Source organism: Pelobates fuscus, chromosome 2 (assembly GCF_036172605.1).
Source record: "Pelobates fuscus isolate aPelFus1 chromosome 2, aPelFus1.pri, whole genome shotgun sequence".
Classification (NCBI taxonomy): Eukaryota; Metazoa; Chordata; class Amphibia; order Anura; family Pelobatidae; genus Pelobates; species Pelobates fuscus.
Genome location: NC_086318.1, coordinates 109,429,665 through 109,455,235, shown reverse-complemented (window position 1 = coordinate 109,455,235; position 25,571 = coordinate 109,429,665). Strand labels below are relative to the sequence as shown.

The 25,571-nt window shown below is 39.0% G+C and overlaps 1 protein-coding gene across 1 annotated transcript in view; it reads right to left on the bottom strand.

The window, feature by feature from the left end:
* ARHGEF26 (Rho guanine nucleotide exchange factor 26) overlaps positions 1-25,571 on the bottom strand; it is a 168,276-nt gene that overhangs the window by 78,368 nt on the left and 64,337 nt on the right. Inside the window, exons 7-9 of the mRNA XM_063442565.1 lie at positions 6,807-6,959; positions 4,674-4,803; positions 4,029-4,103 (exon numbers count right to left, since the gene is read on the bottom strand). Coding sequence (XP_063298635.1) covers positions 4,029-4,103; positions 4,674-4,803; positions 6,807-6,959 — 358 coding nt within the window. The remainder of the gene's footprint in view (positions 1-4,028; positions 4,104-4,673; positions 4,804-6,806; positions 6,960-25,571) is intronic.

Genomic DNA, 25,571 nt, shown 5'->3' with positions numbered 1-25,571 from the left:
AGAATCAGTGGTTGTTATGCTAGCCTTAGAGTATAATATTAGTAACAGGAGAAACAAATGCTAAAAACAAAAGCAACATCATCAGTTTAGAGTAAGCTTTAGATTTAAAATTTTCGACCCCAGGTGGGACCCTGGCCAGAAAAGTGATCGGTGGTCGCAGTCCAGGCGGCCTGTCTTTATACAGTAGGTATTTCTTGTGTCGGGACACAGAGCTTGGATACTTATGGTCTCGTTGGGTGGTAGTGTAGTAGAGCGTTGATCCCTTCGTGGGTAGCTTGAGGGCCAGTCGTGTGCCTGTCTTGGGCGAGAAGAAAGTCCCTGTAGCTGTGTCGTTATGGCGGTAAAGGTGGTCAGTCTTCGTATTTCGGCCCCCTAGTGGTGAGCTGTGCGGTATTGCCTGCCAGGCCAAGGTGCTGTAGTATGTCTTGCTCTAAGGTTGGTGTCTTTCGGTATGCTTGTTTGTAGTGCCGTTCCTCCATAGCTTGCCTTGTGGGATCTTTGCTTTTGCTTGCCGGTTCCCGCTCAGCCCCCGTCGGCGTGGAGTCATGAGAGGTGGGTGCGCCCGGCAGCCCTCAAATACGGGTCGTTGGACATGCGGTCATCGCCATCTTGGAAGCGGCCTTTCTGGTTTTGCCCTGCCACTACTCAGAGTGCCGGTGTTGTTTCACTCTGGTGGGCCTCGGGGTGGGGACCGGGATCACCCCCACCGGTCCAGAGGGGGGGGGGGGAACAGGGCCAGATCCGCCCAGCACCGTGCTTCTGCCTTCCCGCTGGTGAGCAGGATAGCTGGGCAGCGGCCGTCTACCCAACTCACCGCTCGAGCGTTCCCCATCTTGTGTGACGGGGATCACCCCTCCAAGGGACTGGAACTGTGCAGCGAGCCTCTCCTCGGGACCAGGGTGGTTTCCAGCACTTGGTCGCAGCTGCCAGTCGTTAGATGCCCGTTAAGCCATTGTTTAGAGGCTAAAACTGTGAGTTATTACAGGAGCTACTCCATAGTGCGGCCGTTCAGCATGGCGGTCCGGCCCCGCCCCCTATTCTATATATATTTTCTACATATTGTTTTTACTGTATTGAGAGCACTATTGTCGCCTCCCTACTTTTATTGTCTTTTGAGGTCCAGTTAAACCAGAGATTCAGGATACCTACATTATATCCTGATGTGGGGATTGTACCACTACAAGCGCTAGACGCAAGAGCTGGCCATAGCGCTATAAACTGTGAGTGCATTATTATTACTTCACCATAAACCACTTTTCATGATACATATTGCACTATTAGGTCCTCTCTTTCTTCTTCTCCCCGTTTTATATGATTGAATATCGGAGAGACTGATTACGGATACCATTACCAAGCCTTAGAAATCCACATCCCTCGTTGAATATACCACAAAGATACCATCTGGTGTGAACCTAAAGGTTTTCTTTTATATAACTGGACTTCCTGTCATTTACTATATCATATTACTCCCTGCGGCACAGCCCATATCTATCTTTGTACACTTCTGTTTTTGTTCAAAGGGTGAGAGGGATTCCCTTTGTTGTGGTTGCCGCCTATTTACTGATATACTAGCGCTGATCGATTTCTTGTGTATTGGTTATATTTGACTTAGTAATTTTTGAAAACACCATAAAACCTGTACATGGGGGGTACTGTTATACAAGGGAGACTTTGCCGAACACAAATATTAGTGTTTATTAATAGAAAAACGTATCACAACAATTATATCATCAGTGGAAATACTGTTTGTGTGTGAAAAGTAAAAGTGCAAAAAAAAAATAGATTATTACTGACGATATCATCGTTGTGAAATGTTTTACTGTTATTAAACGCTAATATTTGTGTTCGTCGAAGTCTCCCGAGTAAAACAGTACCTCCCATGTACAGGTTTTATGGTGTCCTAGAAAGTTACAGGGTTAAATATAGGGCTTTCGAGCCAAATTCTCTGGACTTTCAGACTGGGTTGTCGGGCAGGTCCCTCAAATTGTAATTAATACAATTACTTGATTATGTAAAAATATTATATAAATATATTTTTAGAATTTAAATATATGTGTATGTATTTATTTTATATATATATATATATAGCAAAATCCAATTAGGTTATGGTGGGGAAAAATTGTGATTGAAAACCCCTTCCACCTGAAGTCTGTGGATACTTAATACAATGTTAAACAAAAATCTGCACACCAGTCAAGCCATAAGACTTGCTTTTCCCACAGAAATCCCAAAACTGCAGCGATGTTGCAACCGCAAAGGATTCTGGGTGGGCATATGCAAATTAGTTCAACAAAGAATCACATTTTTGCCTCATTCCATTTTAAACATGGATTCCTTTTAATCTGTGTTTGCAGTATACAACTGCTTGGAACACAATTTATATATATATATATATAAAATAAAATTTCTTGCACTCAAGCTGAATATTCTTAATAGAAGATAACTTTTACTTGCCGGGTGCCAGTCCTATGGGGATATTCACATAACAAAAGCATGGGCTGCACTCACGGTCTTCCGATACAAACAAATTCTTTATTTCATCTAATAAGCAAATCGACGTTTCGATCCGCACAGGGTCCTTCCTCAGGACAATATATATATATATATATATATATGTTACAGTTAAAGTGAGAAATCAGTTAATGTGCACATTACCTAGTTAATCCAAGAAGACTTTTGTAGTGCCCGGTGCTGGTTGTGGCAAAGGTAGATATGGGTGTAGAAACAATCGCACTCCTGGGACTTGGTTGAAGTAGTAAAATTTAGCTTTTATTTATTCCATATAAAATATCAACGTTTCAGCTCCAACATGGAGCTTTCATCAGGACAGGTAACATGTAACAAATGTGCAGACAAGAGAATATATACCCCAGATCCCTCCAAAACAAACTGAACACTCAAATTAAATTAAATATGCACCATTTAATTTAATTTGAGTGTTCAGTTTGTTTTGGAGGGATCTGGGGTATATATTCTCTTGTCTGCACATTTGTTACATGTTACCTGTCCTGATGAAAGCTCCATGTTGGAGCTGAAACGTTGATATTTTATATGGAATAAATAAAAGCTAAATTTTACTACTTCAACCAAGTCCCAGGAGTGCGATTGTTTCTACACCCATATATATATAACATAATTATATATATAACATATATATAACATATATATAACATAATTATATAACATAATTATATATATAACATAATTCTAAATGTATTTTGATTTAAATATATATGTATATTAATATCAAAATACAGTTAGAACAAATTTAACCCGGTATATAAATATTTTTAACCCCTTAAGGACACATGACATGTGTGACATGTCATGATTCCCTTTTATTCCAGAAGTTTGGTCCTTAAGGGGTTAAATTGAATTGTTATTTTTTTATTTAAATTTTTTTTCAATCTATTTATTTTTTATTGTGTATATATATATATATAAATAAAAATAATGACATTCACGTGTATTTTAATAAATATATATATATATATATATATATATATATACATATTAATTAAAATGCACTTAGAATAATGGATGGTGTATGTGGATGTGCATAAAAAAAGTACTTCGATCATATTATCTAAGTACTTTTATTTACTTTATTAAACTTTTTAACAACTTTTATTAACTTTTAAACGTTTTGGCATGCATGAGGGGGACAGCCTGAGAACTCCCCCTGCAGGCATTGTACAAGCCGGCTATTCTGGTCAAGTGATCACAAGGGGGGCATGGATCATTCGCAGGTGAACTGCCTGGGATGCCAGGCAAGTCCCCACATCGCGATCGCCAGCGATCAGGTAAGTTCATATTTGCAATTGGACGTACCAGGTGCGTCTTCGGGCGTTAACAACCGTTTTTGTCGGTCGTACCTAGTACATCCGAGGTCGGGTTGGGGTTAAAAAATGTCTGCATGCAGGTTTAAATTTTTTTTTTAAAATGAACAGTATAAAAATTGACAGTAATCTGAAAGCACACAATACAAAGCCAATTTTAAACATACAACTAAGGTAGTAAATTCTCACCTTGCTAACTTCCTTCAGTGCTCGCTTGCATGCCTCATACCTTGCAGATTCTTTGGGTGTTTTTTGGCAGATTGTCTAGAATAAATGTTGTACGTAGTTATTTGTAACATTAAAAATACCCAGCACACATTTTTTTTTATTCTAAAACAGATAAATGTGTCAATCTTCTCCTTTTTTTAAAACCCAAGCTGACAAGCAACAGGAAGTAAAGATAATAAAGAAGAATCGCCGCCCTTGTCCTGGTTAAAAACAGGACATGAGGCATCAAAGTCCTGTCAGGGTGTGAAACACGTTTACATATTTAAAATTAGCAGTCGATAAATAGAGGCAAAGTGAGATGGAATGATAGATATATAGATGAAGCTACCATGCAGTGGGCCTTCAAAATAAATTCTACGCCATAGTACGCACAAACGCTAGCAATAAGTTATATTTTTGTAATGTAGACCACCTGACACTGGGAAGACTCTAATTAGAGTATCATGAATTATATTACATTCGGGCTGCTGACTTAACTTTAAGATTGAAGAAAGGGTTGCTAAGCTGATGTAACAACTGTAACTGTAACAAATGCAACAGGTTTAAGAACCGCTGCTCTACATGATAACATAATCATACTTCTTACTATAAAAGAACCCTACTTACATCCATGAGCAGAGGAAGTCGAGTAACTCTCTGCATAGGTAGGATGAGGAATGAGATCATTGGAAGGTTTCTGCAGTCTTCGTGAGATTCAATTTTACCGAGAGCTTCCTTAAAAGACGCATTGGTGGAGCTGGGTTAACAAAAAAAGAACAAAATTCACATATTTCTGACCTGTACAGTTTTATCATGGTGCATCAAAATTAATACAGGTAAATTACTTTACTTTTTGAACCGGAGAATCAGAACTTAAAGATGTGAACTTGGTTTTCTTAGTTTGTGACCAGACAAACGAAGAGTTAGATCACGATCTGGCTTTAAGCTACCTTCAGAATCAACTGATATTATCTTTTTTTTTTATAATAACCTGGAATCTGGAAAGAAAGCACAAATATTGCCTCCAATTTTTTATTATATATTTAAATTCTGATAAGGACTCTAATGCGTTTGTGCATTTTTGAACAAATAATCAGATCCTTGCTTCCAGGGGCACTCTAAGCACGAAAAAGCACAACACCTTGATGTAGTGGTTTTGGTGCATAGTCCCTGTATTTTGACAGATGCAATATCACTGCTTTACATGTCAGTCAGAATGCCTCGAGTGGCCGTCAATCAAGCATCCACTAGAGGCACTTTCCCTTCACATCCTTTGATTTTAGAAGCTAATAACCACGATGACCCAAAGTGCTGATTATGCTTTCCAAAGAGAAACAGTGGGATGGTGCTTATCTGAGAAGCATCCTATCAGTGCAGCATGGGGATTGCTGTACATGCACTGTTGGGCTCCGATGCTTCGCTATCAGATGCATTTGATTGGCCTGAGAACATTAACTCCAACTGTTTCAGAAAAAGAGGAGCAGCTGCTGCAGCAAGACTATGTCGGTATTGGATAAAATGTGAGCTTACATTTTTTAAATTTTTTAACGGGGAGGTCCAATATTCCGAGCATCTACAGGAACTCTCTAACATTATAAATAAATATTTAGAATATCAGATTGTTCCTTTAAGCAATTCTAGATATCTGTATGTATTTAACAGCACAAGATAACTTGGAGTTGGACCTGCATATAGAGATCGAGGTTCGTTCCATTAGAGCAATTCCTGCCAGCCTAAACAAATAAGGCCCTCCAGGAAGTAGTATTTCAGATACATCTGTCCTAGCTACGCTTATAGTACACTTGCAGAGACTTCTTGTTGGTTAATGAACACTTTCTGAAGTAAGCTTTTGAGCAATGGAACATTATACAAATTTACTTTGCACTGACAAACATAACAGTACTTTGTATGGACAAATGATCAGATGCCAAAATTCTGAGTAGGATTTGACCGGTAAATAACTTATTTGTTAGTAGTTCAATTTTGTTGTTGTTGCATGTACAAATTATAACAGTCATGGAAGATTCGGCATGGGTAATTTCATGAAGGATCAATGAGTAAAAATAATGGAATTTAATTTCCAAAACGGAGACAACTGTTCAGCGAGCGTATAATTTCAGGAAATTCAAAGATTAATTGGCAGACTTTTCAGCTCCCGAGTACTTCCTGTGGGATATCTGAAGGAGCGCGTGTACGTCAACAAATCGTGTACACTTGAGTAGCTCAAGAAGAATATCTGTGCAGAAATGCAAGCGCTAGAGCCTCCAACATTAACTAATATTATGAACAATCAGGGTTGCCAGATTCACCATGTTTTCTGGGACACATATCATATATACATATTGATGGGCAGCACATAAAAAAGGGCTACCCTGTAGTTTGCAGAAATCAGAAGAAGGTACATAAGATTAAGCAATTAGGCAACGAAGAATCCTACAGAACAAGCATTGTACATACTGCAACCCTGTTCATGCATTTTTATAAATAGGACATAATTATATGTGTCCCTGCCTGTAGGCATGGTAGATCTGGTCCTCCTGTGAACAATGCGATCAAAAGAGCCAAATTTTGAGGCAGGAAATAAAACAGTTCATCTTTTTAATACCTATTCAAACACATCTCCATATTACGTATTCATTGTATGTAATATTATTGAAATTGGTTCATTATTAGAAAAGTTATTGACTCCTCACACCCTGTTCTGAATTTTAGTTCTGTTCTGTTCTGAACGTAAAACAAATAAATAATTTAAATTCATACATTAATTTCTGGAGTGTCCTTTGCTGATAGACTTCATTAGTGCAATATTTTACATAAGGATCAAATGTTGACTTTGCATGCTTCTCGACAATATCGCTAATGTCTTCAATAAAAATGTTTTTTTGATGTCTTCCTTCAAGTTCCTTAAAGAATCTGAAAGAGAAAAAATGGACATAAAGATAGATGACTTCTTGCGATTTTCAGGTCTGTGATCTCAGGGGAAATTTCCCCCAAACATAGATTAGGGGGATTCCCTGCTCTGCCTATGTTCAGGGAAAATTACCCGCACGTATACATATGCACCAGAGCAGAGAATCCCTCTAATCTATGTTTGGGGAAAATTCCCCAAACGTAGACCAGCTTTCTAAAGTGGGGAATCCCTTTAAACATCACGCTAGACAGCTGGTCGTGAGTGAGTACTCGTAACAGCTAGGTCGTAAAGTGAGGACCATCTGTAATGGTCATTGTGAAGAATGTGCAGTGATGTCAATAACTTAACTAAACCAATATTGTGGATAAATAGAAATTGCATGTTGCAGACTGAAACCGCTGAACTGGAAAAAAAGAACATTTAAAAAATGTTTTTTTACATAAAATATGCTTTCCAGTCATTTTTTTCTTACAATTTCTGGTTATACAAGTTTTTAAATGCAGTATCTGTTTTGTGCCAGGAGGTAAATTATAAATTTGTGTTGGTGACATTTGGGACTGGAAGATGAGATCTACAGCTAGCAAAAATAATAATAATGAAAAATGCTGTCATCCTATATGTAGTCTGCTGTTTGCCAGGAGAAACGTCATTTAAACTGGGGGAACTGCGGGGTTAGAAAGATGGTCAAGCAAGTTAGCATGTTCTTCAGCATTTGTTTAAAATAACCAGCCGAAAAATACAGAAATACACTTTCACCTGCCAGTGGAAACTTGCTTTGATCTGCTTATGAAATAAATGTGTCAACTGAAGGTCAAAAAAGAACTCTTACTCCATGTATCCTCCCTACTGCACTAATGAAAGAACATTTAAAAATAAATACCAGGTTAAAAGAAAAAGTCTGCCAAAGAGTTACACAAAGTAAAAGAAGTGAAACCTGTTAAGGAGAACAGACTGCGGTTTGCATACTGGAGCTTAGAAAGATTGTTGGTCAAAATGTTGCCATGTCAAGTAAGTGAGGATTTCAACTTCTTAAATAAGAAAGGTATACAAAGAAAATCCAGGTAATTCTATTGTTTTGAGTTTTCATTTTGTGTTTAATGGAGTAACATTTATGTAATGGAGGACATGCTGATTGATAGGGGATCAAATTCTTATTTCACTCATTGACGTGCAAATCAATGTATAACTTTTTTGACATGCGTTTTTCTGGATTTATTTTTTTGTTAGTCAGTCTCTCACTGTTAAAATACACCTACCATTAAAATTATAGACTGATCATTTCTTTGTCAGTGGGCAAATATTCAAAATCAGCAGGGGATCAAATACTTGTTTCCCTTACTGTATATATGCACACACATACATACATATATATATATCTACACACACACACACACACACACACAGCAATCCTCTGGTCATCATGGAAAAGAACAACACCTTTTTCATTAGAACGAAAGTACCATAACTATCCTTCATCAAGCACCTATATACTATGACTACTGGGTCACAAGGTCACGGATTTACGTATTCTGAGTTTTAACATGAAGGAACTCCAATGTGTCAGCTAAGAATAGTTGCAAAGCTTTCAACGTACAGTCCATTCCTCGAGTTTAAAACATTGCTGTAAAAGAGGCGACATTATTTAAGTTCAACCGTGTTAAAATAAAAACAAGTGTATATTCAGAAATGCAGCCCATTGATGCAGTATATGTCTGATGTCAAAAGAGTCCATAGGTTGGAATGGTTGCACTGTAGATCCAAGGTGATATTTATCAATGTTCCACTTGGATGCATTTCGTCATGTGTTTTTCAACAGGGTTGGCCTTCCACTGTCACATCCACTCAATTTCACAATCTTGGACAGTATATTGGACTTTACATGAAACGGACATGATGTCAACAAAGTATTATCTGTCTTATCACAAGAGAAAATGAACAATTGAAAAACGAAAGTATGTATGAAAGAGGATTGTCCCTCCGGAAATAGCATTTACCAATGCTCTGGAAAAGGATTCTGCGATCATTGTGCGCATAAACACACACACACATATATATATATATATATATATATATATATATATACACACACACACACATATATATATATACACACACACACGTATATATATTCTGAACTGTACCAACACAAAGGGAGGATAGTAAACCCTTGCAAACAGAGACTGAATTTTTAGTGAGTTTCATAATCAGTAACCTTGTTCTTTATTCTCAACTGTCTAATACTTGAATTCAGTAGTATCTAGCAAATATAATGCACAGTCCGACAGGAGCATAAATAATTTCATTTAACATGACATGCTGGGCATTTGGTGATTTCACCATTTAGCTCACTTTTGTACTCTGACCTCTGTTACTCACTGTAAGCACTATAGTGCACTGAAGTGGTTATAGTGAAAGGACTGTGGGTCTATACAGTGTCTCAGGATGAAAACATTGCCAGATATGAAATATTAAACTTTTTTTTTTGTCAGTTAATAACTCCACCTTAGGGTCCTGTCAATCAACCAGTCTTGAAAGAACGTTTAAGCGGACTATATCAAATTTTAAGTTTGGCTTGCAGAAATGGCATATCATACAAAAATGATTTGGCCTGAGTGTTCCCACTTTCCAGGACAGACATTCTGGACTACACTGACAAAAACGTAATAGTAAGGAAATTTTCAAAGTGAGTAACTTTTTTAAATGTCTAATGCATAACATTTTCAAAGCATTGAAAACCCTTTAAAGGGACACTGTAGGCACCCAGACCACTTTTGCCCATTGGAGTGGTCTGGGTGGTGCTTTGCCCCTCTCCCCTTAGCCCGGTTATTCAAAACACTGCGGTTTTGTAAAAAACGCATTGTTTTGATTACAGGTCTAATCCCACGTCTAGTTGCTTTCAGACAGCCGCTAGATAGTGCGTCTGTGTTTTTAGAGCACCAAAAGTGTTTTAAATGACGTTCGACGTCCCGACGCTCTGCATGAGGACTTTGAGGGTCGCTGGAATACCCATACGAAAGCATTGAATAATGTTTTTCTATAGGGAGGTCTAATGCGCATGCGTGGCCATTGCAGCCCAAACGCATTAGGTCTCGCCCCCCCCGCCAGCAGCAGCCGGCAGGGGAGGAGCATGGGCGGAGCTGAGTCAGGGCAGAGGGACATCGGAGCTGGACCCAGGTAAGTGACTGAAGGGGTTATTAACCCCTTCAGCGCCTCGGGAGGAGGCCTTGACAGAAGGGGAAGCTATAGTGCCAGGAAAACTTGTTTGTTTTCCTGGCACTATAGTTTCCCTTTAAGTTAATAGTACCAGGAATCAGGATATAATACAGAAATCCAAATCCAAATTTCAAAACAGTAAAATAGTGGAACCTGATTTTTAACACCCTACTCACGATTTTTTTTTTTTTTTTAACTGCATTGAAAGAAAGAAAATGTTTCAAACAATTTCAGGCACACATGTTGTACACACCAACACTGTACGATATACGACTTGCTGAAAACATTATATGTCCTGAGTAGGAATTCCATACATAACACCTGGATGCTTTTCTTTACTGCTAAATGACTCTAATCCCACACAAAATAAAATAAATAATGAACAATACTCTATAAACAAGGGTAAAGGAATTGCATTGAATTGGTCGATTCTAGGATTTCGGATTTATTTTAAATATAGAAGGACCTACTGTATTTTGAACATGGTTTCTTAAAATCCCATTCTACATATTTTTTTATAGTTACATTTGTACCAGCACAAGTGGATTAATAAAATGACCATAGCAAGTAACTAACTAATCCATAATTGGAGAATGCAAGATATTCCGAATACCACCAACCCTGGCATACTCCCAAAAAAGTCTAGAGGGAGATTACATTTGGCTATTTTTGTTATTGACTTTGGCAAATGATATACACAAAGCTCTATGTACGCACGTTAATATTGTTTTCCTAGCACTATACAGGCAAATGAGTATTTTGACCACATCATCCTCTTTATGCATGTTGTCTTACTCCAAGCTGTATAGGCACGAAAGCCTACTACCAATTAAGCATATTAGGTGATGTGCATCTCTGTAATGAGAAGGGGTGTGGTCTAATGACATCAACACCCTATATCAGGTGTGCATAATTATTAGGCAACTTCCTTTCCTTTGGCAAAATGGGTCAAAAGAAGGACTTGACAGGCTAAGAAAAGTCAAAAATAGTGAGATATCTTGCAGAGGGATGCAGCACTCTTAAAATTGCAAAGCTTCTGAAGCGTGATCATCGAACAATCAAGCGTTTCATTCAAAATAGTCAACAGGGTCGCAAGAAGCGTGTGGAAAAACCAAGGCGCAAAATAACTGCCCATGAGAAAAGTCAAGCGTGCAGCTGCCAAGATGCCACTTGCCACCAGTTTGGCCATATTTCAGAGCTGCAACATCACTGGAGTGCCCAAAAGCACAAGGTGTGCAATACTCAGAGACATGGCCATGGTAAGAAAGGCTGAAAGACGACCACCACTGAACAAGACACACAAGCTGAAACGTCAAGACTGGGCCAAGAAATATCTCAAGACTGATTTTTCTAAGGTTTTATGGACTGATGAAATGAGAGTGAGTCTTGATGGGCCAGATGGATGGGCCCGTGGCTGGATTGGTAAAGGGCAGAGAGCTCCAGTCCGACTCAGACGCCAGCAAGGTGGAGGTGGAGTACTGGTTTGGGCTGGTATCAAAGATGAGCTTGTGGGGCCTTTTCGGGTTGACGATGGAGTCAAGCTCAACTCCCAGTCCTACTGCCAGTTTCTGGAAGACACATTCTTCAAGCAGTGGTACAGGAAGAAGTCTGCATCCTTCAAGAAAAACATGATTTTCATGCAGGACAATGCTCCATCACACGCGTCCAAGTACTCCACGGCAAGAAAGGGTATAAAAGAAGAAAATCTAATGACATGGCCTCCTTGTTCACCTGATCTGAACCCCATTGAGAACCTGTGGTCCATCATCAAATGTGAGATTTACAAGGAGGGAAAACAGTACACCTCTCTGAACAGTGTCTGGGAGGCTGTGGTTGCTTCTGCACGCAATGTTGATGGTGAACAGATCAAAACACTGACAGAATCCATGGATGGCAGGCTTTTGAGTGTCCTTGCAAAGAAAGGTGGCTATATTGGTCACTGATTTGTTTTTGTTTTGTTTTTTAATGTCAGAAATGTATATTTGTGAATGTTGAGATGTTATATTGGTTTCACTGGTAAAAATAGATAATTGAAATGGGTATATATTTGTTTTTTGTTAAGTTGCCTAATAATTATGCACAGTAATAGTCACCTGCACACACAGATATCCCCCTAAAATAGCTAAAACTAAAAACAAACTAAAAACTACTTCCAAAAATATTCAGCTTTGATATTAATGAGTTTTTTGGGTTCATTGAGAACATGGTTGTTGTTCAATAATAAAATTAATCCTCAAAAATACAACTTGCCTAATAATTCTGCACTCCCTGTAGTACCCTCTGATGCCCCCCTCGCTTGCGCGCCCGCCCCCCACAGTGCAGAAAGGGTTCAAATCCCTTTTGTCACTTACCTGATTCCAGCACTGATGTCCCTTGGCACCGAGTCATGCTCCATCTCTGTTCCTCCTCCCCCGATGTTGGGGACCTAATGTGCATGCGCGGAAAGTGCCTCAATAAAATTAGGACTACTTCACAGGAAAGCATTAAATCAATGCTTTCCTATTGTGTTTTAGCTGATGATGGATGTCTTCATGCAGAGTGTGAGAATGTCCAGCGTCAGTTAGCCTATTAAAAGTCGACGAATGACCAAGAAGCACCTCTAGTGGCTGTCTGGTAGACAATAATTACAATTGCATGGTTAAACGGACAGGGACACTGCACCCAGACCACTTCAATGAGCTGAAGTGGTCTGGGTGCCAGTGATGTCCCTTTAATTGGCAAAAAATTGAATGTCAATTTTAAAGCCAAAGCAACAAAACTAAAAGCATGTTTCCGATTCAGCTACTTTGGCCTTAAATTTACATTACATAAAATTCACATTAAATTCCAGACAGTTTTTACTTTAGTGAATAGCCAACATTATGAAAACATCAGACTAGAGTGGAACTAACCAGAATCATTTCCATCCAAATTTCAGTTAGATTACAGATTTTAAAAGAGTGGATACAAATTGAAAGAAGAGCAGGGATGGTAATGGTGAATGCTAGTCAGTGGGCAGTGCTAACATTCCCTTCAGACTAGACCTCTGGTCTATCAGTCTCAAGACCATAGCTGCACAATGTTACCAAAAGGCTCTGGGACTAACAAAGGTTACATAAGGACTATTCCAGCACTATCCCAGCTCGGTGTAGAATCCTTACTCCCACAGACGTGACTGCATGTGATTTTGAATGGACTTTATAGTTAAATAACTGTAACTCATCTGGCTTCCCTCATCTGATGTCCTTGGAAGCGATGATCTATTAACGGTTTATGAAATTGGAATAACTATATCAAGCAGGAAATAATCTTCTCAATGTGGAAGCAACATTCTTTTAAAACAATCTGCTACATTTTATTGCACAACGTTTATACCAGAGTCTGCCATATCAGGTTCTCGGACAATACTTGATACCAAGTTACATGCAGTTTCCCTGAAAACTCCTAACCAACAAAATGAACGTGACAAACTTAAAGTAATTTGAAAACATAAAGAATGCATTTTACTAAATGCTAAACATAGATTTAGTGGTTGGGATGTTAATCATCAATGACTGTTTATTTGCAAATTATATTTACAGCTTTTTTTTATTTGCAACAAAAAATAGTACAGATCATGTCCTGCTGGTAATTGAACTTTGCATTTGGCTTGGTTCCGTCCAAAAGAGATCAGGGCTGCTTTGAATGAGGATAACAACGCCTGTTTGTACAGAATTCATATGTTTCCAAAACTTGGATGCAAATTAGTTCAAGTGGATGTTGAGATCATTAAAAGAAAGACAACTTGTTTACTGGATGGTTATAGAAGGCACAAAGCAATAGGCCCTGTTATCATAATTCAGCTAGCATGCAACAGACTGTTTAATTTAAATCTGGATATTCAGTATATAACAGAAATAATTTTTTTTTATATATTTTCCTCTCTCAATTATTAATATAAAATAGAGTGATTTATAAAGTTGTACATATATGTGAACAGTTTGTGAACCTTATGTTTTCTGTAAAAAGCATTTTTTTTAAAGCAGTTTGACAAAAACTTGGCTTAGTCACATACCTCCCAACACTGTGAGGTTTCAATTCGGATAAGGGTGAGTGGGACTAAAGAGGAGTATCACTGATGCCAACTGAATCACTGGTGGCACTCAAAACGGATTCTTCCAAGCAGAAAGAGGTGGTGCTGCCCAAAGAAAGTGTGTGTGTGTGCCTGGCACGAATACACTCAGGCTGATAGCCCTCTCCTGACACACGTCATGGCAGACCATGTACAAGCTGTCATTTTGGAGTCGGGATACATGTACAAATGTATAAAGGTTATTTGAGCAAAAGATTATTTCACCATTTATTCGAGTCATATGTTAACACAATCATTCAATATATCTTCACAAGCATACGCATAATTACTATGTGGGTTTAAATGTATTAATTTCAGTTCTGAAATCCCCCTCACAAAAGACTAGAATTATAAGTTGGTAGTTATCTGTGGACAGGTGTACTGTTGGACTATAACTGGCAAGCTCTAGCAGAGTGTTTGTGGCCTTCAGAATAATCATGTGAGACATAACAAATATAAGTGTTATTTTGAACATGTTGGCAATTTTTTTTTTTTTTTTAAAGGTAAACCTTCATGCACTTTTGCACAATTCAGTTTCTATTTCCTCAGTAACTTTCATCTATACAATGAGCTAGCGAAATCGCAAGCAAATTTATAAATAGCCTTGAAAAAGTTTTAATCTTGTCCTCCCCCTCACATGACAGACTAATACGCAAAGTCAATGTCTGTCATGTAGTTGGTACATCCTCCAGTTATGCATCTATTTCTGAAATATATATATTTTTTAATTGAATATACATCATTAATTAAGCTCAACATTTACTCCTCGTGAAGCCCCCATTTTGCAAATACAGTGACTGGGTCCAACCATAATATGTTTTTTTTTTTTACTTTATTTTAATTTTCAGTAATAATATTCTATAATCCCAAATATAATTATAATTCTTAATTCCTTAATTATAAAATTTTAGCTACAAGATGCTTTACTCATAAATTATAGCATCAAAATGTAAGGATGGTAGAGGTCCTTCATTTCTTCCATTGATTTACTTGATATTTTACATGCTAATTTTTCATCTCCACGTTGTTCCCCTTGTGGCCATTATTCCTCACCCGCTCACTTTATTTTCCATGGGGATATTTCTTTATTTTTGTTTTTTCTTTACATAAAAAGATACCTCAACTTCATATAGCTCTATAACTTTTATTGCTTCAAAAGTTCACATGCTGTAAATATTATACCCTCCTCCTGGCTCTTCATGCATTCTCTCTTTATTCCCCTATTCCAGCCGTTATCATGGTATCAGACCATTTGACTGCAAACATAGACCTTCCCAAGAAACAATGGTGCATTCCTAGCAGCATGAAAAATTATATACATCTAAAAATAACTTTAGTGGTTTGTTAGACCTATCCTGTATATTCTAGTAAACTGGCCGCATACTAACAATTTCAAGTATAAAGGAGAAGGATAATGTAAACAATGTTCCGCTATTGTATATACTAGGTTACACAACATTTATATGTACAAATAAAGTATTTTCCAATGAGAGTCTCACTGTATATAGTGATGCGCTTCTTCTGAAAATTATTTATTGTAACGGTGGTAACATGGAAATGTAAAGTGCAGGTCTACGTTTTTCAAATTTGTAGACTTTCTCAATAACAATTTCAGTTCATTTTAGGACAGAGACGCTGACTGAATGATTGAGATACATGTAGAGGCAGACATACACTAAATCAGACCTGCCAACATTAGAAGGTATGTGATTGGGAGAGTGAAGAGGTGGGGCAGTGAGTGGATGTGACCATGATGCAACTTAAGTCACTGATATTATTATTATTATTATTATTAATATATTATTAATATAGCGCCAGCAAATTCTGCAGCACTTTACAGTGGGTGGACTAACAAACAGTTAATCATAACCAGACACGTTGGACACAAAGGAACAGAGGAGTTGAGGGTCCTGCTCAATGAGCTTACATGCTAGAGGGAGTGGGGTAAAGTGACACAAAAGGTAACGGTAGGAGTAGAGAAGTAGATTGCTAGAATATTCACTGAAGAGTTAGTGTGTTTTTTACTGACAGTTGCAGGTGAGGAATCAATTGGGAGCGATTACCAGTTTAATTGATATGCTTTCGTGAAGAAGTGAGTTTTTAATGATTTTTGAAGGATTGGAGACTGGGTGAGCGTCAAACGGAGAAGGGAACGGTGTAGCCCTAGAGCAGTCTTGAAGGTGAGCATCAGAAGTTGGAGTATGAATAGAGGATAGACGTAGGTCTTCGGCAGAGCGTAGGGGCCTAGACGGGACATACTTGTATATTAGGGAGGATAGGTAGAGATTTGAAAGCAAGAAACAGAATTTTAAACTGTGAGAAATATATCTTACAGGAAGCCAATGCAGGGACTGGCAGAGGGGTGAGGCGTGGGAGGTGCGGGTGGACATCGGATTAGCCTTACCTCTGCATTCATTACAGACTGTAACAGGGCAAGTTGGGAGCACGTAAGACCAAATGCACAAGAACAAGAGATTGTAGAGTAGCCAACCATGGCTGCCCACACGTTTTGTTACGCAGAACTCACATTTGAGCTAAAACATCCTGTAATTCATCACAAATAATGAATTGAATTTGTTTACACTTGTGGTTTCATTGTAAGATTCTGTCTGTGATGCAATTGGTTAGCGCATTCGGCTATTAATCGAAAGGTTGGTGGTTCAAGCCCACCCAGGAACGAGAGTTTACTATGTACAAGCTGATATGGGCACAGTAGTTTTTTTTTAATTAGAGGGTAGTGAATGCATGGAATAGCCTTCCAGCTGAAGTGGTAGAGGTTAACACAGAAAAGGAGTTTAATAATGCGTGGGATAGGCATTAGGCTATCCTAGCTATAAGATAAGGCCAGGGACTAATGAAAGCATTTAGAAAATTGGGCAGACTAGATGGGCCGAATGGTTCTTATCTGCCGTCACATTCTCCGTTTCTATATGACCAGGCCTGGACTGGCCATCGGGCACAGGATCTCCCCTGCCGGTATATGCAGGGCCAGCACTATCCGAGCACCGGCCCCGCTGTGTGCCTTTATGAGATCTCCCTCACCGGCCCACTTGAATAGACCTGCGGCTGGGGTGCGGCTGGGGAGGGAGAGGAGGATCCAGCGGAGCTCTATCTTGCAGCTCTGCCGGGTTCCTCTCGCGAGATCCGGAGCATTGCCATGGCAACGACCAGATCTTGCGAGACTGAACTCTAGCCCGTAGGCTAGAGTTCACTCACCACTGGACCACCAGTGATGGTGTGCGAATGTGAGTGCCGGCCCCCTCCCACTCTCTCTCCTTGGTACCACTGTGCCGGTCCCCCACTCCCAGGCTAAAGGTAAGAAGGAAGGAGGGATATAATGCCTGATTATTTTTTTTTATTTTACCCCCCCCCCCACCCCAAACACTAAATCCCTTCTAACATTCACACACAACCATCTCACACATAGCCCTCTCACACACATCACACACAGCCCTCTCACACACATCACCCTCACACACATTACACACAGCACCCTTACACACATCACACACAGCACCCTTACACACATCATAAACAGCACCCTCACACACAGCACCCTTACACACATCATAAACAGCACCCTCACACACAGCACCCCTCATACACAGCATCCATCACACACACATACTTCACCCTTCACATACACACTACATCCCTCACAGACACCCACTGCACCCCTCACACATACACATTGCACCAAACACACACACACACACACACAATACTTACGAACATATTTATATTTTATATATATATATATATATACATACACACACACACACACACAACAGCACCACTCACACACTTACTGCACTCCTAAATACATTACGTTCCAGACACACACTAGATCCCTTACCCAACTCTGGATCATATACACACACTACATCCCTTTATACACTCTGAATCCGTTATATACACACACTCACTAGATCTCCTACACATTTTGGGTCCTTCAAACAAACACTAGACTCCTGTATATACACACACTGCACTACATTCCTAAAATACACACTCTGGATCCCTTATAAACACACTAGATTCATTGTAAACAAACACATACTACACCCCTACAAACACTACATCACCAATACACACACACACACTATAGCCTGTATGCACACACTTACTACATCCCCTATACACAAATTCTCTACAGCCCCTAGCCACATATGCATTACATTACACCAAAAACACAACACGACTAAAACCGACCTTATTACACAATACCACACCACAATCAGCTCACTCTACACACACGCAACCCCACAAGCAGGCTCCAAACACATACACAATACTCTTTCCTGGCCCTTTTGTCTCCTGGTATCCATTTAAAGAAACACCAGAGACAGGTTGCAAGGAAACACAGTTCAAGCATGTTATTAAATTTGCTTGCACTGTGCAGAACAAATACAGGGCTTTTTTTCTCATGCTAGAGGTCTTCAGCAGGGCTCTGGGCATGGTCTGCCCTGGAAGAGCATTGAACTAACATGCTCACTTTGAGAGGGGGCAGGTTTGTCATTGATGATGACAAAACACACCCTCTCTGCCCCGCCCCCTTCTTAGTGGGCCGCTGTGATAACAAAATGCCCAGGCCGAATTTTTCTCCCAGTCCGGCCCTGTATATGACCCAGACTTCCTCACAATGTGTGACTGAGTAACTCTGTCAGGTAATCAGGAGGAAGGTTTCCATATTGAGTTACCCGACATGGCTGCAATATTGGTCACCCTCCTCCCCCTCCCCCCCTCCCCCACCCTATATAACACTGTACAACATTTTTTTATGAAACGGCCAGGATTCTTCCTGCATTTCTATTGACAGTAGGTAAACTCTAGATTAAAACACAAAATGCTCTTTGCACATAGTTTGATAGCATTATCACAGAAGAAACAGCTGTGTGTTAGGCTTCCAAAGCTTGCCTACGAAATAGGACCTTGTCCTCATGTTTACAGTGTTCTGCCAAAAGTCAATAGACTATCAATAATCCAGCTCATGGAAACTTCAGAATCCACATTTTATTGAACTAGTATTGCATCAGTTTTTGCTTGGGACACATTTAAATTAAGGAGTGGGTTGGTTTTACAATCATTAACTCAAACAGAGAAAAAGACAAAACTTTATTTTCAAACATTACAATAACATATTGGCATTTTGTTCATCTCATCTTGTAAAATGAATGGTTTAACTTTGCCAGACCGGCATCCATACCGGAGAATGGATAGGGTGCACTGTGGCTTTAATAATAAACTCTTCATAAGGAATGCATTAAATGCCTTAATAAAATTTTGTAATTTAGACTAATTCACACAGACTTGTATACAAACATAGATACGTAAACACAAAAATCATTAACAACGTGATTGACATTGGTTTTTATGTTTGTGCTGCACACATTCTCTTATTTGAGTTTCTAACAAAATTAATACAAGTTACATTTTATCAGTCTAATCTTGGCATTCCCATGACAAAGTTTTGTTTTCATGCCAAAGCTCAACTCCCACACAGGTGGTAAGATAAGGTACTGGAGCTTGGAAAAGTAAGTGAATCTCCCCCGTATTGTGATCTGCCACTACTAAATTCCTGCATTTCAAATCCTCGGTAATTTCATATATTTATCAATTTTACTCAGTAAGGTGAAGCAAGTAGTGGAGATTATGATAATACATACTACAGACATTGGTATTCAAAGCAAACTGCTTTCGGTTTCACTACGCATTCCCTAGAGTTTAGTAACTCCGAATGTCAAATAGACAAGAAATGGTTACATTTCTAGGGAAACTAATACCTAACTAATGAACACAAAGGTCTCAGAAAAGTGCCTGAAAAAAAATGTATCTGCGTAACAAGCCCCAAGACTTGTACATTATAATTTATGCTACAAAAATACAAAAGACCACTGGAACCTTAACCTGTAGCAGCTGAACTGCAGGAGAGGATACTTGTATCTAGCAGAAAGGATAAACAAAGAATAGAACCAGCACTTTCTCAATGAGAGACGTTATTTGCACTGGGATTATGTTTCGCATCCGTGGACACAGACTGCCCATGGCAATTATCTTTTACAGCAGCAACCTGTCTGCTCGCTTTCAGCCGCCCTACTGGATGTCACAAGATTCTAATGGGGGCAATTCGAGATAGAGAGGAGAAGATAAAATAAAATAGATACGCAACATATTAAGCATGACTCCATGGGTGAAACTGTGATAGGGAGTGTAAAGAGAAAATGCAAAAAGAAAAAGGTTTGGGTGGGGAAGGTGTGGTATGATACAAATATTTGGTGATGTCATATAAGCATCTTGTCCATCGATATAACATGCACAAGCTCCCTACATGCTTTTCTTTTATTTAAATTTTCATGATTACTCAATGTCACAGGAAATATTTGGTTGACAAAGACCTTTGGGTTTGAAACGTTGCTGTTGTGGTTCCTAATAAAGTACCTGTCTTGAACCAAGGAGTGCCTGGACCTCTATTATTTTATTATTTTTTGGAAATCTGGTGTTTGATTCCGGTTCAGCAAGCGCCCTGGCTCAGATTTATGGGAGGGAGTTCAGTTCCACACACACTACTAAAGGAAATATTTGGTGTCCGTAACAAATGAGCATTTTATTTTTTTAAGTTTGAAAAACTTATTTTTTTTTCCAATCCTAGATTTATAATTATAAGAAATTTAAAATCACACAGTATACAATAAGTTAAATTCAACAGTAGTTGCATGTTATTTTTAGAAAAACAAACTTCTGCATTACAATTATATTCTTTTGTCCACATAGCAAAATGATTTAAACTGAATACTACATGTTACAGTGATGCAAAATGTAATCCTTCAGTGTCAAAGAGGTTGTTCAATAACTCTTTTAATGAACAGTAAAGCACTCAAAAGGTGTAATAACCCTAATATTAAATATAATTTAAAAAAACAATTTAAATGGCAGAACGTCCAAGCTGGGTGAAGGCTAAGAGCAGTGAAAAACAGATAAAACAGTCTTTATTAATGGGACTATATGACACAAATATTAAACAAATAAATAAAAACTGTACATGTTGTACGTCCTTTATGGGCTTTCAGTCCGTTCGACTGCTTACCGACTGCCCTGGACGAGACTGGTATTAATTAGTATGACATGAGGGAAGAGTCTTTTTACTCCATAAATTAAGCCCACCCCATATCTCAGCGAATAGGAGTTCTCTAGATTCGGAATGGCTCGTATTTGCATTAGCAAACGAAATAAGGATGGGCGCTGTAACAGAGTTCCCTGTACCCCTGGCTGGGTACCACCGCCAAGGACCGCTTCCTAGCTGGAACAGTCGCCGTGGCTTGACTGGGGTCCTGGAACCGAATGGGGAACTTGCTCTATCCACCCCCAGGCACTGGACAACACTCAGTCCTGGGAGGTCTAGTCCTTACAAGGACTTTCCCTGTTAAATCCTCCACACTGGAACAGTGATTAGTGATTAGCACTTTCCCCTCCCAGTAACCAGACGACACATAGTTCTGGGAGTACAAGCTAGAATATGTTTATTCACAGCCACAACTGGCCTTATATGCAGGTCCCATGAAAGGGGCACTACCCCCTAGACCTGAGAGTAGACTACAGTAAAAACATACACATGATTACATTGGCTCTCAGGTCCAGGACACTCCCATACAAAACAAGACAATCCTTCCCCTGTGCCTGGAAGATAATCGAGTCAGGCACTGTACAAAACTCAATTATCTCCAGGCCCAAAAAACACATGTTTCCCAAACGCCCCAAAAGTACCTTAAAAATACATAAACCCCCCTTGTTACATCCCCTGATAGCCCCGATTGGGGTGACCAACATATCCAAAAATCACCCAGATCGGTTCAGGATTTTCATGGAAGTCATAATTTTTACTGACCGTGCACATCGTCCTATGTCCAAAACAGTTCCATGAAATCAGTGCTAATGGTCAGTCAAGTTTGGTAGTCTTTTACAGGTTTCCCTGCAGGGCCCATAGTCTGTGGGCAGGAGGCTGGAAAGCAGGCTCCTTCAGGAGCTCGTGGCAAACTCACTAGGAGAGGGGAGCTTGTCACAGGTGCATATACCCACATTAAGACATGGCATGCTTTGGATGAGATCCATGTTCCACATAATTCGATTGGTGAGTCTCGCGGCAGTCACTGCCTTTGGATGGATGCCCCTTTCTCGAATTGTCAGATATACATGTGGCTAATTATAGAGATTCCTATATAAGCTGCTTTCTAAGCTGCTGGTTTATGATCCCCCTGGTGAAGGCTTGCTTACATGCCGAAAAGCATGTCAGGCTTTGCTCTCACATGTAATTGTTTCACAATGGTTACCATGTTCTAATTCACTGTGCTTTTATTTATGTTGGACATTGGCCCTTATTTCTCTCTGGATATTGTGGGCATATATATATATATATATATATATATATTCTATGGTGTGTTCTGAGGCAGTATTAGGGATTGTCTTCCCTTTTGGTAATCAGATACAGTTGCAAGAAAAAGTATGTGAACCCTTTGGAATGATATGGATTTCTGCACAAATTGGTCATAAAATGTGATCTGATCATCATCTAAGTCACAACAATAGACAATCACAGTCTGCTTAAACTAATAACACACAAAGAATGAAATGTTGCCATGTTTTTTTTTAACACACCATGTAAACATTCACAGTGCAGGTGGAAAAAGTATGTGAACCCCTAGACTAATGATATTTCCAAGAGCTAATTGGAGTGAGATGTCAGCCAACTGGAGTCCAATCAATGAGATTAGATTGGAGGTGTTGGTTACAGCTGCCCTGCCCTATAAAAAACACACACCAGTTCTGGGTTTGCTTTTCACAAGAAGCATTGCCTGATGTGAATGATGCCTCGCACAAAAGAGCTCTCAGAAGACCTATGATTAAGAATTGTTGACTTGCATAAAGCTGGAAAGGGTTATAAAAGTATCTCCAAAAGCCTTGCTGTTCATCAGTCCACGGTAAGACAAATTGTCTATAAATGGAGAAAGTTCAGCACTGCTGCTACTCTCCCTAGGAGTGGCCGTCCTGTAAAGATGACTGCAAGAGCACAGCGCAGACTGCTCAATGAGGTGAAGAAGAATCCTAGAGTGTCAGCTAAAGACTTACAAAAGTCACTGGCAAATGCTAACATCCCTGTTAGCGAATCTACAATACGTAAAACACTAAACAAGAATGGATTTCATGGGAGGATACCACAGAGGAAGGATACCACTGCTGTCCAAACAAAACATTGCTGCACGTTTACAGTTTGCACAAGAGCACCTGGATGTTTCACAGCAGTACTGGCAAAATATTCTGTGGACAGATTAAACCAAAGTTGAGTTGTTTGGAAGAAACACATAACACTATGTGTGGCGAAAAAGAGGCACAGCAAACCAACATCAAAACCTCATCCCAACTGTGAAGTATTGTGGTGGGGGCATCATGGTTTGGGGCTGCTTTGCTGCATCAGGGCCTGGACGGATTGCTATCATCGAAGGATAAATGAATTCCCAAGTTTATCAAGACATTTTGCAGTAGAACTTAAGGCCATCTGTCTACCAGCTGAAGCTCAACAGAAGATGGGTTTTGCAACAGGACAATGACCCAAAGCATAGAAGTAAATCAACAACAGAATGGCGAAAACAGAAGAAAATACATCTTCTGAAGTGGCCCAGTCAGAGTGCTGACCTCAACCCGATTGAGATGCTGTGGCATGACCTCAAGAAAGCGATTCACACCAGACATCCTAAGAATATTGCTGAACTGAAACAGTTCTGTAAAGAGGAATGGTCAAGAATTACTCCTGACCGTTGTGCACGTCTGATCTGCAACTACAGGAAACGTTTGGTTATTGCTACTAAAGGAGGTTCAACCAGTTATTAAATCCAAGGGTTCACATACTTTTTCCACCTGCACTGTGAATGTTTACATGGTGTGTTCAATAAAAACATGGCAACATTTCATTCTTTGTGTGTTATTAGTTTAAGCAGACTGTGATTCTCTATTGTTGTAACTTAGATGATGATCAGATCACATTTTATGACCAATTTGTGCAGAAATGCATATCATTCCAAAGGGTTCACATACTTTTTCTTGCAACTGTATGTCTGCTGGACTATGAATTACATCCAGGAAGCGATGTAGGTGTGAATATTATACTATTCTCGTACTATGATAGTGTGAAGAATTATTTCAATATTTTTACCTCCTAAGCACATTTTGTAGCATAACCTCATTGTCTCTCTGGGAGTTGGCACATATATTAGGACCTTTTTGTTCTCTCTTTTTGAATCCCTCTCTGGACCCCCTAGGGACATATGATTTCATGAGCCATTAGAAGTTCCCAGTTGCGGGTTAGGGGACCTTGAGAGACCTGTGTCCAAGATTAAAGAATGGTTATTATTGATTCTCACCTAGTGTGTGCTATTTGTTTGATATTTGTGTTATATAATCCCATTATTAAAGACTATCTACTTTTTTCACTTTGTTTACTGATAGAAAAGGGGTCCTTTACGTACTGGAGTACTAGTGTAACTTTGGTGTTTTTATTCACTACTTTCAGCTAACTAAACCGTATATAGCTACCAAATAAAGGTTTCTAACATAATGTAAAAAAAAAAAAAAAGAATAAAATTAAGCTAACTGTTGTCAAAATGTTATCACTAATCTGATTGTTTAAGTACCACATTAATGTCATGGCAATGTTTAAAAAATAAGATAAGAAAATATAAAATGTTATCCACAGTTTTCATTGACTGCTCCATAGACACAGGAAGATCATCCGTGACAGTTTCAGATTTTTCATGGCTATATGGTTACAAACTGTAGTACATTCTATCGGGATCTATGCCAAATTCTCAACTTGACAGCAGAGATGAACTCTAGTGTAAGATCAGCTGTATCAATACAACTGGTGGGAATGCAGTCCATCATGTTCAAATCTGGCAAACAGCAGTGTTTATACAGCTAGGATAAATAGCCAGATAAATGTATTCCAATTTAAAATTAACAAGTATAATCTAGGGATGTATACTTAATTTGTCCTGAATAAGATTTTCTGGGTATTACATAAAAACTCAAATGTAGTGTTGACCTTCCTCAGCTCAAATCTAAAAACTGGGATCCCAAGTGTCTACATTTAAACTGGGATGGTCATTTATGACTTTCAAAATGACCGGAAAATATATTGCAGTGGGATTTCACTGCAATTTTAAAGCAATTCAATATATATATATTTTTTACATTATTTGTATTTATAGCACCAACATAGTCTGCAATCATTTACAATTACACTGATCAGCCACAACATTAAAAC